The 19045-nt window shown below is 42.7% G+C and overlaps 1 protein-coding gene across 1 annotated transcript in view; it reads right to left on the bottom strand.

Moving 5' to 3' along the window:
* LOC144933154 (calmodulin-regulated spectrin-associated protein 1-B-like) overlaps positions 1-19045 on the bottom strand; it is a 61687-nt gene that overhangs the window by 30041 nt on the left and 12601 nt on the right. The window contains exons 2-5 of the mRNA XM_078857753.1: positions 13919-14040; positions 6918-7030; positions 5191-5322; positions 549-719 (exon numbers count right to left, since the gene is read on the bottom strand). Of these exons, the coding sequence (XP_078713879.1) occupies positions 549-719; positions 5191-5322; positions 6918-7030; positions 13919-14033 (531 nt within the window). The 5' untranslated portion in view covers positions 14034-14040. The remainder of the gene's footprint in view (positions 1-548; positions 720-5190; positions 5323-6917; positions 7031-13918; positions 14041-19045) is intronic.

Below are 19045 nucleotides of genomic sequence, written 5' to 3'. Positions count from 1 at the left end.
TCATACAAAATAACAAAATTTAGCAGTCTTTTGAAATACGTGGTCAACCAGGTGAGTGTCTAACTGTGTTGTTGGCCGACTGGTTTGCATCGCATTATGTTTCTAAGGTTTGTTGAGTTCTCGTCTCCCATCTTCTTGCTGCATTTGCCTCCATGCAGTTTGCCGTTCTCTATGTACTATGCACGCGGTGTCCCCCTGTGTGTTCCCTCGCTATGCGTTTTACCCCATTTCCACCTGATGATGAGCGCTTGTGTTGCGTTGGAAACGTCGTGATGTATTTTAATTTAATGTATTTACATTTTATTTTATTTCTACATACGTGACTTCACCGAAAAAAAACAATGAGTATCATTTCTGCAGTCACGAAAAAGCTTCAATTCTGGATAAACATCATCACTATGGAGACAAAGGCGACCGGGTGCACTGCAGCCCACCCACTTTCCGCCTGTGCCACACCGGCCTTCATTAGGTGCTCGCCCACAGCAATTGCAGCACAAGTCTGCCGAAGCTGTGGGGCATCTTTGTCTTCGTGTGCGTTTGTGCCTCACCTCATTGACCCACTGCAGGATGGACATCTCCGCGTTGCCGTAGGCTGCTGCGGGTGAGCGTGACCCCGCCGTGACGCCGACGCGCTGCAGGCTCGCGGCGACTCTGTCGCCACCCAGCTGCTGGGTGCAGTAAGCCTGCATGATGGAGTCGGCCAGCGCGAGGTGGGAACTCTGGTGGCAGCAGAAGGGAATAGAACCCAGTTCAGGCGTTGGATGGCAGTGCACACAGCCACACAACAACGTGGCAGACGCGTGCCGGCGATGGGTAACTGGAGGCAGTTAATCACGAATCGGGGACAGACGCTTAATCGTGATTTCATCCTCGGTCACAGAATCAACATCATCTTCATCGCCATTATGTGTAAAGTTTGCAATTTCCCATAAAATTAGACAGTTATGAGTTATAACATGGAAACAAGAGCTAAAAGATAATGATAGTAATATTGCCACAAAACATGATCAATCTGTAATAAATTCTTGTCACTATTATCACTTTTATGGACGCTCATCAAAAAAACATAATTCATCAGTAGCGTAAGTTAATATAATTAGTTCCGAACATCATCTACGTCGGTTTTTGTGGTTGTGCTGTCGAGCCCTGCGATGTGTTTTCAGGTTGAACCGTGCATTATTTGTGTTTAGCATCATTTCAAACACTTCACACCACACGCTGGGTGTTTGCAGGAACTGAGCATCAAGCTAAACAACACACGGTACAATCCAAAAACCCTTTAGACATCAACATTATCAGTGAGAAATCACCATTCGCAAAGTCACAGCCATCGTCACCATCATCATCGATGTGCAAAGTCCTGCCATGTGACAGTGCACACACTATAAACTGCAATTCAAGTGCCACAATTGTTGAGTGCCTATTCTTCAGAAAACACCGCACACAGCACAGTGTAAGAGACACCAAAGCTCAGCCATCCATCTACCTGTGAGCGACGATTAACCCGCTTGTGCAAGCGTGCCATTTTTTGAGCTGTGCCAATTAGACGATTCATTATCCAGAAACAACTAGAACTCACCCAATCGCAGGCGCTCGCAAGCAGACAATTTGTAACACAAAGACTCCCCATTTAGCTGTGTCGAACGTATGGTCTGCGCTTCTGGAGTAAGCCTAAGGCTGTGGTGATGTGACACGGGACACAATGGGTGTGGTTTTGACAGCTATGTTGGCTTCATGTCTCTCCAGCGCTCATGCTCACTCGACATCTCAGCGGACATTAAAGGTGACGCAGAGTCCTCCTCGAAGAAGCCCGGGGGCTGGCAGAGATAACTATCATCGTGAAAGAACATGATGATGAATCGTTAAACACCGGTTTAATGGATATGCAAAACAGAATGTTGATCAACAAAGATGTATTTGTGAAGCACGTACAAAACACTCTTTGGGATCACCCAAAAGAATCGTTCCAATATTAACGTCCCCACGTCAAATGGAAAACTCTAAAATCAATGCCTCCCCCCCAACTTCCCCTGTACGCCGTGCTATAAATCAACCCGCGTTCAGTAGCAGCACTAATGAGGCCTTGTTCCGCGCTAACAATTAACTGTGGAACGCATCATGTTCTGTAGGGGAAGTGAGGCTGAATTCTTCATTACATTAAAAGCGCCATCGGATTTTTTCCGCTGCTGGTGTGTGGAATTATGCGTGCGTGGAAAGGGGTGGACTACACGGTGACGCAATGTGCAGATGACTGTCCTGGGTGTGGTGCATGTCCTCCTGCGAGTACGGATTAAACCGACTGTAATCAGTGTAAGTGCCGTGTGTGTGCGTGTGCGTTTGCAAGCACGCATGTCTGAAGTACTGAAAGTTGTGACAGAGGTTTAAGCCCCGTGCTCCCATTTAATAAAACGGAGTTAGTTTCCTGTCCACAAACAAAACCACTGGCAATAGCTCCGTGTTCCAGAAGTGCCCCCTCTTGAGGTTAAATCAGCCTAAAATCATAACCTGTCACACAATGATGATCGTCGTAGTTTGCTCCGCCATGCTTCCTGTGCGTGCAATGCAGGTTGGAAAATTGTGCCTAGGAAAAGTTCATATATCACTTATCGCTAAGGTTCATTGCACAGTGCGCTAACCACTTAGCAAATTAAAGTGTTGTCAATTACACCACGTGACCCACACGGCATGAGGAGGACTTCATCCTGCAAGGGATTGGCAAACAGGCTGTACATGGATATATATGTGTTTGGTATTCTCCACATTAGCACTGCAAAGATAACAATAGCTGGGAAGTGTGGTACTGGTCACGTCACTCTTTCGTGTGTCACATTGCTTGTATGAATATATGTTGAACTTCTTTGGCATCGTACGTAGCCAACCTTGCTAATTGGAGGTGCAGGGGGAAGGACAACAAACTAAACACAAAAAGCGGTTCTCAAGAAATGAGTTTTCAATATGGATGATTTAAAAGTGCATAGCTCCAGTGGCTTTCTAATATCGGAGGAAGAGTGTTCCAGACGACCGCAGAAGTGCATCTGACTGTGCGCGTGATGCATTGACCGTCTTCGTTCGATTGGTAGCCAAAAGCCGCTGCGAGGATAACCGGAGTTTGCCTGATGGTTTATGATCCTTGATGAGATCAGAAAGGTATTGTGGTTCATTTATGGCAAGCACTTTGCGTGTAATGAGTGCGACTTCATAATGTATTACGTTCCGCAACCAGAAACCAATGCAGCTCAGCGAGCACTGGATGGACATGGTGGGATTTTGCAGTACCCGTCACGGCAACTGCCAAAAGATTTGTCCATTGGTCTTAATAGCTGCTCACTAAGCATCACTTACTAGTGATAGTTCAACACTACATGTGGAATCTGTATTGCGGAAACGGGCAAGGTGATTGCACAAATTTAACTAAATGCCTGTGAAAGGCGTGCATGCGGACATTGTTGTGGGAAAGATATAATGAATGATGACATTTAGATACGTTTTCTTTAGACACAATATAATCGTAATGTTCCTAAAGACATGCTAGTATTTACAATCAAAGCATTATTTTAAGTACTCAATAGTATGATCATACTTTAATTATCCAGCATCTCGAACTTTGAAACTCTAATGCGATTAAAAGTGTTTCATGTTTATTGTTCTGGGCGTGACTGCTGCCTTACTGTGTGATGTTGAATCATTAGGAGGCTTTTGCTGTGATGTTGCACAAAACTCCATTTACAATAATATACTTTTCCGCATTAGCTTACATTTTGCAAGGGGAAACCTTGTGTCATTAATACACAAAACCGGGGGAAATGTGCATGTAGTCAGAGGATGTGTGCATATATATGCAAGACAATGTTAATGTGCATGAGTTTGTTTTGGTGCATTTGGTCCCCGAGTCTGTATTTGAAGCTGTATGCTTAAACATATCCATGTACAAGTTCAGCCCTTTCATCAATACAATGCTGGATGAGGGCCTTGCCACGCCCCGTACGTCCTGGCGGTTATTACACTATACTTCACCATGGTAGTCAGTGAAGGTGAGGGGCATAGAAATGGGAGCAGAGAAGTACAGCACAACATTGTTTTTTTCTGCACTGCCCTCTGCTGCCCGCAACATAACCTGCAGAGGCCTACAACGCCTGCTTTACGAATGGTGATCGTCCCCAACCAAGGACTACCCAGGCTCAACCCTGCGATTCAAGGTGATTTGTTCACAGACATCCATAACAACTTGTAAGTGCGTGCATACATACATATGGGTTGGTGCACTACTCCACAATCTGGGTGACACAAGTTATATTGCTGGCATTGCGCAACATCAACAGCACATACTTTCCATCTGTACTGAGTCTCCCCTACATGTAACACACCTAAACGAGGCAAAGGTAGCTGGGTCTACAGCTCGTTGGCCACACCACTAGTGCATTACGTGCTCAGCCTGCCTTAATGGATGCTCGCTAATAGCACTTTAACTAAACGGCTGCAGAGTTTTGTTTTTGTTTTATGCGCATGCGTATTATAAGGCGTGCATGGGAGTGGGTGTGTGGGTGTGTGTGCACTCTTGTGTGTGTCGAAATCTGGTTCTGCCGGTAAGAGTCTGTATCATGCCAAAGGGCACACGTAACACCCTTCACATTTCACAACCCATCGCGCTGTGGCCGGTGATTGTACCAGTGACTGGTGGAGATGGCACTTGTGGCAGTAACAAAGCTGAACGGTGGTGTGTTTGCCGCTTGTTGTAGAGGTGCACGGTTCAAGCCCAGCAATCGCACTGAATAGTACTGTGTATATATTATCCATATGACAGGTGGCATTTGCTTTATAGTGGATGTTAAAGATCCCGTGACATAATTCGAGTAGGACACGTGTGCCGGCATCACGGTCCAAATTTTGCGAATTTTGAATGCCACATAGCAATATCACTCCGAGTGGAGGTGATGTACGCACCTCCGATTAGTACGGGTGGCTACGTATGGTGCGAAAGAAGTTCAACATACACATATATACACATACATAGTGGCAACCTAATACCCACTTGCAAGCCGGTGCTGTGTTGACCCTGTGCTGCACAGGGACAACTGCCACCAGAGGTCCTCCTTGGCTAGACTGCTGCAGGGAACTGAGGTGTATTGTATGTAGGCGCGGTATAAATATGAGGCGGTGATGGTGATGATGATGGACGCGTAATTGACTCACCATGCGCAGTGGCATCTGGAGGAGATCAGACGCTGTCACCGGGTAGTCGCCCTCCTCGGTCACGTACAAGCCTCGCCTGGACAAGGCCTGAATGACAGGCCAGTGGCCTGGGGATGTATTGTACCCTAACATCTGTGTTCACACACAAACACAGACAACACACAAGTCAATGACCTCCCATGTAGCCATACGGACTGTTAAGTGCTGTTAGTGAGCATTTTGGAAGGGTGGAATGGCGCATCGGGATATCGTGTAGCCAAGATCATGCCTCGGCACCTTTGTTTCCTCTGTGCCAATGTTTACACACCACACCAAGTACTAATTTAAGGCTGAGTCAACCAAGGGGATGCCCAAAACCAGTTCATAAATTCACCACTGACATTATTCGTGGTGGACAATCGAACTCAGGATGCCAGTTTAGTATCACAGCGCACTAATCACGACACTTATGGTATTCGCACAAATACACACACAGTCCAATGCACATGCAGGCAGGTCCATCCACATGCCCTCACATGGGTTAGGATTAAGAGATTAAGCATTAGAGGTCACACTTTCATTAAGTGAATGTTTTAAAAGCCTGCTTTTACTGCATGAACATGAATGTTCCCACAGGAGGAGGGGGAATTACATTACAAAGCAACAACATCGGGTTTTTTTTGTTGATCGAAGGTATTTTTTTTATAATAACCTGCACAATAAAATCTCTATGGTTAATGATGCCGTTATAATTCACATGTTCCCTCAGGTCTGAATAAGAAAGTAACCCAGAAGATGCCATTCCATTATGTGGTGATATACATGTACACAAAGAGCCCTTTTGTCAATCCACTGCTGGATGAGTGCCTCCCCACGCCGTGCATGTTTTACGTGATCATAATTCACCACACCCGTTAGTGCGGGTTGGTGAAGGTGAGGAGAATAGACAGAGAAGCATAGCAGTGCAGTATAACAGTGAATTTTGGCACACTGCCCTTTACTGTGGACCACATGTGGCTCGATGATTAAGGCAAATGTTTGAAATCATTTTGATTGCTGGGGACTCCGATTCACATGGAGGCCAATGTGCCTTTGTTGGCAGAACTTGGCAAAAATCTGCCAATGTCTCCATTGGAAACAGTGAGACAAAGCGCCCTGGTGACCTGTTTTCAGCTGCCTCATCAACACGCAAATTTGGCCTGAGGCCTATCCAATTAAACATATGGAAATTAGAACAACAATGTAATGCAGCCCGTAGACCCATTGTCTGCTGCAGGTTCTGACTGCTGACTGATCAAGTACACCACCATCGCCGACAGCAGGGAGATCTATAATTCTTTAACCCGTTGCCATGCATTCCAGCCACCGTCACAGCTCGAATGCAGTCACAGTCTGGCTCGCTCTTGAAAACTAGGGCATCTACAAAACGACAAGGTCTGACGCAAGGACAAACCTTGACCTATTAATATGAAGAAAAAAAATGAAATGCCACTAAATTGAAAATAATGACTTAAACGGCACTGCTATCAATGGGTGATACTTTTTTTTTTAAACAGGCGAACACGTTCAAGCGAAATGCTCACACGACTGTACTTGTCCCCCGAGGCCAGAAAGCAATCAACACGAAGAACACTCACGTGTGCACTCAAGACACATACATACACACGCATGCACGCACACCCAGTCTCTACGTGACAGTTAACACCCCCTGCTAAGCTCAGCAATTGCAGCATGCACTCGCCACTCACCACACGTGAACACACTCGGCTGTACACGTCCCCCGAGGTCAAAAGACGTTCAACGGAGGTCTTCAGCCTCCCATCGTCCCCGTAGGGGTCTTTCAGGTCCGCCGAGATGAGATCTGGGGGGTGTAGACATGGTTGCAGAATCAACGATTTTTGGGTTTAGATCGCGTTATTTATAAATGTGTCGTAACCCTCCACCACCCGACACGGCCAATCAGTAAAAAAAAAGTGTCACGTTGACAAAAGACAAATAGTTCACTGCTTTAGCCCACCGGTGTGTTGAAGCGTGAAACCACAACATTTACAATTTGAGTACGACGTTTCGCTGGTAATTGCATCCAGCATCATCGGGCAATTCGCCAGAATGGTGAGGCTCTGCTGTGTCTCCCGTTCTTATATAGAGCAGCAGCAGGGTGACGTCATCATTAACTCATTAACTCATCAGGTGCAAAGATTTGAGGGGGGGGGTTATTGTAATTATATACTTGATTAGTAATAAGGCTATTGTTACGATGCGAGTTGTAGATTAGTAATCATTTGGAATGTGTTCTATTGTGATTATGCTACATTAATAATCAGTTAGTGCTTGTTTCCCTTATAAGGAATTGTAATGCATCTTATTTAATAATACGCTTCCAGGCCGCACTAAGCCTGTAGCTGTCTGAGCGATTAAAGTTATTTCTGTTTCTCTCAATCTCAATGGATTCTCTAATTAGTCTTTGCCAGTAGTAACTAGTTTTACACAACACTTCAACGTTGTCAAAATCAATTGAGTGTCCCTGTTGACAAGCATGTTCTGCCACTGCCGACAGTTGTGTTTGCGATAGTTTAATATTTCTCTGGTGTTCTTTTAGTCTTACACTAACGTTACGCCCTGTCTGTCCAATATAGCATCTGCCACATACACAATTAATCCGATATACACCTTCTGTTGATAATTTAGGTAATTCGTCTTTAGTGCACGTTACTAATTGTTGAATTTTGTGTACTGTACCAAATCTTACTGTAATGTTTTGCTTTTGCAAAACACGGGCTAATTTGTCAGTTACTCCTGAGATAAATGGTATTTTTATTGTTTTAATAATCTGATCGCTTTCAGCAGTGTTGCTTTGCGATCGTGATTTGGCATTTAGTGCTCTGTTAATTTGAGCATTATTGTAGCCATTCTGTCTTAGTGCTTCTTTAACATGTTTAATCTCTCTCACTAGACTTTCATCATCTGACACTGTTTTAGCCCGATGTATGAGCGTCTTGATTAGAGAGGATTTCTGAGCTGGGTGATGATGCGATTTCGCATTCAGATAGGCATCAGTGTGCGTTTGCTTTCTGTAAACGCTGTGTGTTATTTTACCATTTAGGCCATGCCCAAGTAAAATATCCATGGATATTTTACTTGGGCATGGCCTAAATGGTAAAATAACACACAGCGTTTACAGAAAGCAAACGCACACTGATGCCTATCTGAATGCGAAATCGCATCATCACCCAGCTCAGAAATCCTCTCTAATCAAGACGCTCATACATCGGGCTAAAACAGTGTCAGATGATGAAAGTCTAGTGAGAGAGATTAAACATGTTAAAGAAGCACTAAGACAGAATGGCTACAATAATGCTCAAATTAACAGAGCACTAAATGCCAAATCACGATCGCAAAGCAACACTGCTGAAAGCGATCAGATTATTAAAACAATAAAAATACCATTTATCTCAGGAGTAACTGACAAATTAGCCCGTGTTTTGCAAAAGCAAAACATTACAGTAAGATTTGGTACAGTACACAAAATTCAACAATTAGTAACGTGCACTAAAGACGAATTACCTAAATTATCAACAGAAGGTGTATATCGGATTAATTGTGTATGTGGCAGATGCTATATTGGACAGACAGGGCGTAACGTTAGTGTAAGACTAAAAGAACACCAGAGAAATATTAAACTATCGCAAACACAACTGTCGGCAGTGGCAGAACATGCTTGTCAACAGGGACACTCAATTGATTTTGACAACGTTGAAGTGTTGTGTAAAACTAGTTACTACTGGCAAAGACTAATTAGAGAATCCATTGAGATTGAGAGAAACAGAAATAACTTTAATCGCTCAGACAGCTACAGGCTTAGTGCGGCCTGGAAGCGTATTATTAAATAAGATGCATTACAATTCCTTATAAGGGAAACAAGCACTAACTGATTATTAATGTAGCATAATCACAATAGAACACATTCCAAATGATTACTAATCTACAACTCGCATCGTAACAATAGCCTTATTACTAATCAAGTATATAATTACAATAACCCCCCCCCTCAAATCTTTGCACCTGATGAGTTAATGAGTTAATGATGACGTCACCCTGCTGCTGCTCTATATAAGAACGGGAGACACAGCAGAGCCTCACCATTCTGGCGAATTGCCCGATGATGCTGGATGCAATTACCAGCGAAACGTCGTACTCAAATTGTAAATGTTGTGGTTTCACGCTTCAACACACCGGTGGGCTAAAGCAGTGAACTATTTGTCTTTTGTCAACGTGACACTTTTTTTACTGATTGGCCGTGTCGGGTGGTGGAGGGTTACGACACATTTATAAATAACGCGATCTAAACCCAAAAATCGTTGATTATGAACAATATTGGTCGCGAAAGCCTACGTGTTAAACTGATGGTTGCAGAACCTTGGTAAATGCAATACAACGCCCATGGACAGGTGATGACGATGCCACGACGCATCTGGTGTACACACCTGTTGTAGATGGTAAACCGGTGAAACGATAACACTGCGGTAATGTTACAATGTTTGCGATGGAAATGCTTAACGCCTTTTGTGTGTGCAAACAACGCAATGTGTGTAACACACGTTGCCATGAGCATAAATATGTTTTGGGACTGGCACAGTAAGCTGTCAAAATAAAAATGATTTTTTTGTGTGAATAATACATCTACAGGCCTCTGAGTCTACTGTTGGGAGAAGGCCTTCGCCATGTTTTGTCGTTCAGGGGGGGTGGCCAGATTTACAGCACACTGCGCTAACCCCACGTCACTAGAAGTATGGTCAAAGAACCTCTATGGCGGACAGAGACCGTCATCTGGCACGGATTGACAAAGGGCTGTAAAATAAAATGGAATATATTAACATATTATACAGGAACACATTATTACCACGTGTGCCTTGCTTGCAATCCTGTACTTTAACCAAATCCTCTGAAATAGCAAGTTCATGGTTGCAGCCCATTGGTTCTAGGCTGAGAAGTAGATGTATTTAATTGATTTGTAAACCCAAATAGAATTTTACTGCATAGCATTCAGTCACCAATGGCTTCACGAAAAGCTTCATTCCATGAAATGTGTTAGATATGCAATTGTATATAAGGTAGCTGACAGCAAACACATGTGATGGCCTGATATGAAATTGTAACTCTTTACATGCTATGCATGTGCAGTGTCTGTTGAGAAAGGCCGAACAAACTGACTCGAGAGCGGATTTGTGGCGTGATATTTCAAGGGTCGTTCACCGATGTGATGCCGCACTGACTACAGAGGTTCTGGAAGGATGTATCTTCAGCTCATAACATGACACTGAAGGTGCAAATGTGATATCATTAGGTGTTAAATAATTTAAATAAATAACATTTTCAAACAAGAGGCAAGTATGCCTCAGGTTGGGGCATCAAAGCGAAATTCTTTGTTGAAGTCACTTTCCACACGACGAGATAATTCAAATAACCCTGAATGCAATGATCAAAAGCTTTACGGGTTACAACATTACACAGACGGTATTAACATAAGACAGTAACACTAAGATGGCACACCCCACCAACCAAGGGCATTTGTTAAAAGCAGCACAGCAGTAAAGCCTGGTGACATGTGACGGCTTAAAATTCATTCGCTTTGGGGTATTTAGAGAAACGTACATGGCAGCTGGGCAAAATTAAATTCAGCCATGGCTCGCTTTCTGCTCATCATCCTGCACATTCTGTGCCTCCATCAGCAAATACATATTTCTTTTCTTCCCCCTTTAAAAATTCACACCACACTGCATTACCACAGGCACCAAGGCAAAGAAATATTTCGTCACGCTCAGTGACTTGTACTAGGCACACGTTCAGTTGAGTCTGCCAGAACGGATCCAGTCAAGTTAAACATGGGAAATGTCTAATGCAGTAGTCGATGTGTCAGCGAGACTCGAACAGAAATTACGAGGATACCAACATGCCCCTGGGAAACAAGTAAAGTCTAAAGTAAAAACAATTACTGTGGCAATTTCCTTAAAAAATAATAAATCACGACTTCACAATGAAGTTGTTGTCAACTATGGGTGTTAAATCATTAACGTGCTTTATTGCATTTGCTGCAATAATATAAATTATTAATTAAACATGCCAGGATGAAAATTTGCAAAGAATAATTTATTAACAATTTATTTTGTGTAAATTATATATACTCCCAAATTTATACTTTCAACATTATTTTCAAATATATTACTACACTTTTGGAATTATTGTAAGAAGATTTTTCTCTAAGATAAAACACACATTTGTGCTATTATCTAGAGATTCAATAACAGACCTTCATGTCTTCGTAAGGCGTATAGCTCCGACTTAACATGCATTTCAAATTCTCAGGGTTATTCAAACAGGCAGGAGGAATTCAACCACAAGAGGAAAGTTCAGCACGAGCATCAACTATTAATCACGACAACATGAAATTAAACAATGTGCACTAACCAATGTTGAGGAAGCACATGGTCTTTAATGAGCAACTCAGACCAAAAAAGGGATTGAAAAAATATTACCCAGCTGGAAAATTGGCACCGAAAATATCCTTTTCATTTAAAATCTGAGTTTTATGCAAGCTGAATTTACTGAGGATCCCCGCTTTAAAGAGGCACATTAAATACCCAATTTGGCTTCTGAGATAGGGACGTGTGGAATTTTACAGCCCACGTGCGCACGATTTAATCGCCGAGTGGAATTTCTATAATTCTAAGCGGCAGACAACTGACCAAAACACTAAATAGAAAAGGTTTCCTTTACTTAATGCATTTAATTTAGCATACATTTTTTTCAATTAAAAAGGTTCAGCAGCAAGCTCTATATAAAACATTACATGACGATTAACTGCTGTGTACTCCTTTTGCCCAACTTCAGTATGTTTTTACACCTAGTTTGCTGGATTGTAATGGATTGAAAAACAAATATTACGTTGTCAATTGGCAAATCTTAAGTTTCAAGGCAACCATGTAATCTTAAGATGACAATCTCGCCACTGCAGGCGTCAGATGGCCAGATGTTAAATACTTCGCCTGATATGCAGGACTTCGGTTCAATCCCGACCCTGAAGCTCGTATATTTGGAGTTTGCATGTTTCGATTTAAAGCTTTCGTGACTGCAGGGATTAATCTTCTTGGTTCTTTCAGTAAAGTCACGTAGAATGGAAATAATAAAATAATAAAAATTTTACATAATAAAATACAATAAAATACAATTGTATTTTATTATGTTAATATAATAAAAATAAAACATAATAAAATACAACAAAATACAATTGTATTTTATTATGTAATATTTTTATTATTTTATTATTTCCCTTCTACGTGACTTTACCGAAAGAACCAAGAAGAGTTTGCATGTTGTTTGCGTGGTTTTTTTCTCCGGGTCCTCCGGTTTTCCCCTCCACATTTAGAGTAATTGGCTGCTTTTAATTTCCAATTGATGAGCAACTTTTTTGAGCTATCATTTGTAGTCAGGTTGCTTCTGAAAAGAGCTATATAGCATGTGCCTTACCTTGTAAAATAAAATAAAAACAGTAAATAGTTTAGTTCATAGATTGCAGACATATGATCAAATGTCCTTTACTACTTCAGACCTTTTGGCAGTTACATAAATTGGAGCTAAGAAAATGTACTTAAGTTGCTTCATGCAAATAACCCCAGAGGCGTTTTTACCATTGCAGTGAAATGTCACGCGCTTCTCTCTTCAGGCAAACACTCCGCAAAAGCCTGGCCCTCTCGCTAACAACACAAGCATTTTTCACTTCACTGGAGATGCCTATCTGAGCGAGTGACATTCGTCAGAGAGCAGGCATTTAAATTATCAGACACTGCTGTTACGTGAGCCAGACCACAACTTCACAAATCACAACTGTATGTGAAATATTGCAGCAAAAGCAGATACCTGCGCGACTGTTTTGTTTATTTCTTGCATACTTTCAGTGTCCTCCCACACGTGCAAAGCAACCCAACATTTACCATTCAAATGACTCATGGGCAAAGTGTCCATTTCGCAACACTGAGCCAGAGCATTAAGCATATTCCTTGGATTATAAGACTCTCCAGAAAGGAAGGTCTTGTCACAAAGACAAACACATATACCTACTAGCTTACAAGATGCACCCCCAACCTTTGGTTTAAAGTACATGTTTTGAAAAATAATTGTAATATTTTAATCACTGCCAAAGTGATTGGGTTTAAATCCAGGCATCAGTGATTAAATAAAGTTCAGCTTTTCATGTGTGAATGTTTCAGCCTAATCACTAATGTCGACCAAAAATAAACTAGTATATAAGTTTGACCAAGAACTTGAGTTTTGTTTTTAACTTAGGCTTTGCCAAACTCTAAGATTAAACTTAACAAGTGTCAGAATACTGACATGCGCTAAATCTCTTTTTTTATATACGGAGTGCCTCCCAGCGTTAGGCGACAGAGTCGTACTGAATTGTCTCCAATAAGTTTTATGGAATCATCATCTCTGCATTGAGGCTCGGCTGGCTGGCAGATTTCATCGGAGTAATGAGGATGTAGTTGGTATTAAAATTATTTTATTAAAAACACACCACAAATGAAGCAAATCACCAAAAAAGTTTCACAGGAATGCTTTTTGCACAGTACATCAAAGGCTTCTTAAAAATGCCGTGTGGGTCACATGTAAGTTTAAAAAAAAAATCAGCAACCGAAAGAATGGGCTTGCGGATAGATCACCGTCCAAGCCCGGGTCACGAGTCACCACTCACCTGCTCCGTAGGCCTTTGCGAAGAGCCATGCCAGCGTGGCCTTCACCTTCGCGCGTTCGGCATCGTAACTTTCGGCAGAACCCCCCCCCAGATCCTTCCAGACGCCTGCTTCCATCCCTCTCCTGGCACAAGAGCATGCACACACACATACACACACCAAAGACAAAGATCATTCATCATCTTACCTATAAATGTCATTTTTCGTCCGTCTGTCTGTCTGTCCGTATGTCTGTGTGTGGATGAAACTTGCGAAGGATTTGGCTCGCAAACCGTGGTGTTAACGTTTATTTAAAAAAATAGCCAGGTACCACGCCATAAGCCCCGTGGTGAGCCACCACTATTCAATTTTCCCGTCCGTCAACTTTAAAGTAGTTAAATTAACTATTTAGTGCTATTTATGATTATTTATTTACTTACGCCGTTCTGCAAGCGCCTAAGCGTGACAAAGCTGACCGGGGTTTGCTCCGAGCAACGCACACGCGCGATCTGTGGAGGGGGGTGGGGAATTCTCATTCGTGTTACAAATATCTATAAAAATACACACAACACCGAGGTTAATTCTTCAAGGTGATGTCCTGTTCTACCCCCCACCCACCCCAATGTGTGCAGTTACTACTATAGAGTCGGTAGATGCTACTACTATAGGCCGTAGATACTACTGCAGAGCGGGTCACCCCGGCCGGCTGGGCAATCTAGGCAAGGCCGGGGGCTCTGCACGGGACTAGGCCTCACCACGGCACTGTTAAGCAAGTACTATTTTCTTTCTTTTTTCGCTAAACTCAAGTAGATAGAAAACTTAGATTAAAAAATTCAGTTCGGATATATTAAAATAATGTGTGTCGACAACTAATATTTCAATATTTAGTTAGTAAATCTTTTTAAAAAAGATGTTTGTGTCTAAGTCCTTCTGTGCGTGTGAGTCGATGTGCATGTCTGCGTCGATTTGTGTGTGTGTGTATGTCCGTGTGTGTGTGTGTGCAAGTCGATGTGTGTGTGTGCAAGTCGATGTGTGTGTGTGCAAGTCGATGTGTGTGTGTGCAAGTCGATGTGTGTGTGTGTGCAAGTCAATGTGTGTGTGTGTGCAAGTCGATGTGTGTGTGTGCAAGTCGATGTGTGTGTGTGCAAGTCAATGTGTGTGTGTGCAAGTCGATGTGTGTGTGTGCAAGTCGATGTGTGTGTGTGCAAGTCGATGTCTGTGCGTGGCTCCATGTGAGTGTGTAAGTCCATTTCTTCATGTGTGTGTAGGTCCTTGTGTGTGTGAGTCGTGGTGACGTCACTGCCACTTAGTGGCGAATGGCGGTTGTTGTTGTTGTGCGAGTCGGTGTGTGTAAGTGACATTTTTTTTTTTTAATTGTGTGTGCGTGTCAATCTATGTGTGCGAGTCGATGGATGTGTGTGTGTGTGTGTAAGTCCATGTGTGTGTGTGTAAGTCGCTGTGTTTGTAAGTCGATGTGTGTGTGGGTCGATGTATGTAAGTCGATGTGTGTTTGTGTGTGTGTAAGTCAATGTGTGTGCGAGTCGATGTGTGTGTGTGTACGTCGATGTGTGTGTGTGTGTACGTCGATGTGTGTGTGCGTAAGTCGATGTGTGTGTTAGTCGATGTGTGTGTGAGTCGATGTGTTTGTAAGTCCATGTATGTGTGTGTGCATAAGTCGGTGTGTGTGTACACGTCGATGTGTGTGTGTGTACACGTCGATGTGTGTGTGTGTACGTCGATGTGTGTGTGCGTAAGTCGATGTGTGTGTTAATCGATATGTGTGCGAGTCGAAATTATATGCAAACAACCGGGATTAATGGAATAAACAAAACTGTATGAATGAGCCAGTAAGACAAAAATAGCATAGAATCACAGCCCTGAGCCACGACAATTTATTGCACAACTGGGTGAGGTAAATTCATTACGTGAATATTAATCACCGCTCGTGGTGAAGCAACAAAATACGCATCCTTAAATGTTGAGCATTTATTTAAACAAAAAATACAGAGCAACTATCAATGTTTCACTGACACCTCTCATAAAAACATCAGAGCCGGGCAGGGAAAGTAACTTACACCCCATCCCATACTAATATTTAGAAAAAGGGATTTTGTGCAATTTTGCTCGGAGGTATGCCAAGCGGTTATGGCCTGTAGAATACCATTCACGAGTTTCATAAGACTTTCATGAAATAATCGGGATGATGCGGTGGTTACTGCACTGCGCTATGAACTCAGAGAACCGAGTTTGATTCCCAGCCTGCATAAGAAACATAATTCTTATTTAGACTGGAAGAATGTCCAGAAGGGGCAGGTCAGAAAGTTTCAACAACAAACAATACAAAAACAGATAGAGTAAAGTATAGTCACTAAATAAAAATAAGTAAAGTATATGGGAGACCATTGAATGTCGCGGGTTTATTGTTCGCGGTTTCGACCTATCGCGGGCAACCTCTGTGCATACCAATTTTGCTATCGCGGGGGTTCGTTTTGGCCTTTCAGGGGTATTCTGTACACGGAAGTACCATATCGCGGTGTTGTGTGGCCGATACCGCGGCGTGGGGCGGGCGAGGGACGCGAGCAGTCGCACCTAAACTTTTGCCATGCAAGCTTTTTGCAAAAAAAAAAAAATCTCCCGTGTAGCACCTATGAAGGCCAGCATGGCACACGAGGTGGTAGGTGGCCAGCACAGCGCCCGTCCGACAGCGTCTCTCTAGTGGCGACATGTACACACCGCACCAGGTACTCATTTAAAGCTGAATCAACCTCAGGGGAGGCCCATGACCGGTTCAAATAATCGTCACTGATGTTGGCCGTGAGCCGGAATCGAACTCGGGTCGCGGGGGTTCTTAGCGTGCCACGCTAACCGCTACACTACCACTCGCAAACCAACACACACACCTGCTTTGGATCATCAACATTGAGTACCATATTTATTCAGTATTCCTACTACTATTTATTGTCTAGAAATGTTCTTTGTATATGGTTTTTATATGTTAGTTTCAATTATTTCGTTTTTAGATTATTTGGGCATACAGTCCAGAAATATATTTTTTGGTTGCCGTGTGCCTAACCCCATTATTAAGGTAAGGCCCAAGTATTAAATATCGCGGTTTTAGCTTTCACGGCACTTTCCAAGGACGTAACTCCCGCGATATTCAAGGGTCTCCTGTATAAGTACAAATTGCGCAAGTACATCAATTCTTGCCCATTTTTCAACACCAAATGTAAGCTTTGGCAAGACAGAAAAACAAAAAGTCCCACACCACACCAAGCCAACACAGTCCCTCAAAAAAAATGTCCATTAAAATTGAACTATGGATACATGGGCAAGAATCAAAGTTAGAAATCACATTTGCAAATGTGGTTGTCTCCAGCACTAATCTTCTGCTTCAGAATATTTTTTAAAGGAAGATTTATGATGCCAAGCCACGGCTACCATCAGTACTGTGTGATATCTGAATCGATCCTGAGCATCCCATTTCATAAACCCACACCGACCAGTGTGGTGAAGTATGGTCAGACGATGCCTATGACGAACATAGCATAGGTAGACCTCCTATCAGCAGGGGATTGACAAAACATCCCCCCCCCACACCTCCGATGAGTATGGTTGGCTACGTACGGTGTGAAAGAAGTTCAACATACAGTAAAACCTTGGATTGCGAGCATAATTAGTTCCGGAAACGTGTTTGTGATCCAAAGCACTCGTATATCAAAGCACTCGTAATATCAGTTGTGATCACGTGACGCTCGGCAGACAAAGCGTATACACGTACTACTTGCATTACAAGACATCGCTCGTTTATCAAATTCATATTTTTACACACTCTTAGTTCTTTCGGTAAAATTAATAAAAAATTAAATACAAATCACGATGTTTCGGAGGCAACACAAGTCTCCGTCATCAGGTGGGACCGTCACAGCCAGATTTGCTGCATCAAGTGAGGCAGGGATTCAAAATGCAAGCCCTTAAATACAAGTTGAGGGGGGAGGAGAGGGGGGGGGAGCTTATCAGAATGTGGTAGCCAATGAATGGAACGTATCGGGAGGGGGGGGGCTAGAAGAAGGCACGAAGTGCTCGTAGGCGTCGGCGACGTGGACGTGTTTGTGCGCAAGTAACTATTGGAACTTCATTTGCCAGTAAAAATATGATAATTGTTTTTTTACCCTTCTATCTGGCAACAAAACTGACACCTTTTTTACGCGTCATCTGGTCCAACCCATGTGAGACTAGGCTCTAAGGAAAGCTGTCTCGGGTGTGGACCAATCAACTTCAAGGACAGTGCACATTATCAGAGTTATGTTTTTTTTTTGCATTATGACTGCAGGTATTATGGTCTATGTAAACATGAATCCTTGTAAAAAAGGTGTCAGTTTTGTTGCCAGATAGAAGGGTAAAAAAACAATTATCATATTTTTACTGGCAAATGAGGTTCCAATGATGTAACTGGGAATGTTAACACTCGGTAAAGTAAAATAGTGCCTGTCAGATAAGATGGTCCAAAAAAAAAATTTTGTTCGTCTTGCAAAACACTCACAGACCAAGTTACTCACAATCCAATGTTTTACTGTACATACAAAAGGCAAAATGTACGTTTTAATATAGAAAATTATCAGCAGTGGTAACCATATCGAGAAGCTGGCCCCACCGCAATAATGTGGAATGACAAACATTGGCAAAGGAACTCTAAAGGGGAGGAGCACAACACTAAATTCCGTTCGCAGGAAGACACTGACCTTTTTATTTCGTCTTAGAAAGGTTAGGCTGACCATTTTCACTACACTCATCAACACCCTCCTGGAGTATCAACAGAGATCATCAAAGTCCACAATCATACGCACACTTGTTTATAGTTTGCCCACGGGTACATGAGGGAGCTGGAGGTGGGTGCAATGAACTTTGGACTGAGACAGCTAAAAAAACTACCGCAGCCACGTGCTTCTCCGAGACAAGGTACATAATGGTTAAACGATATAAAAGAACCTGTAGAAAACACCCTCAAACACGATGATGCACCGTGACACTCTGTACATGCTCTCAGTCAAAAAATATGCGTTCCAAGTCATACTATCGTGGTGCCGGATTGCCAAGCCCATGTAGCACGAGATGGGACTTTGGTTTACGTGTCTAAGAACGTTGCAATTGGT

This window comes from Lampetra fluviatilis, chromosome 6, assembly GCF_964198595.1.
Source record: "Lampetra fluviatilis chromosome 6, kcLamFluv1.1, whole genome shotgun sequence".
NCBI classification, from domain to species: Eukaryota; Metazoa; Chordata; class Hyperoartia; order Petromyzontiformes; family Petromyzontidae; genus Lampetra; species Lampetra fluviatilis.
This window is presented reverse-complemented; position numbering and strand designations above follow the sequence as displayed.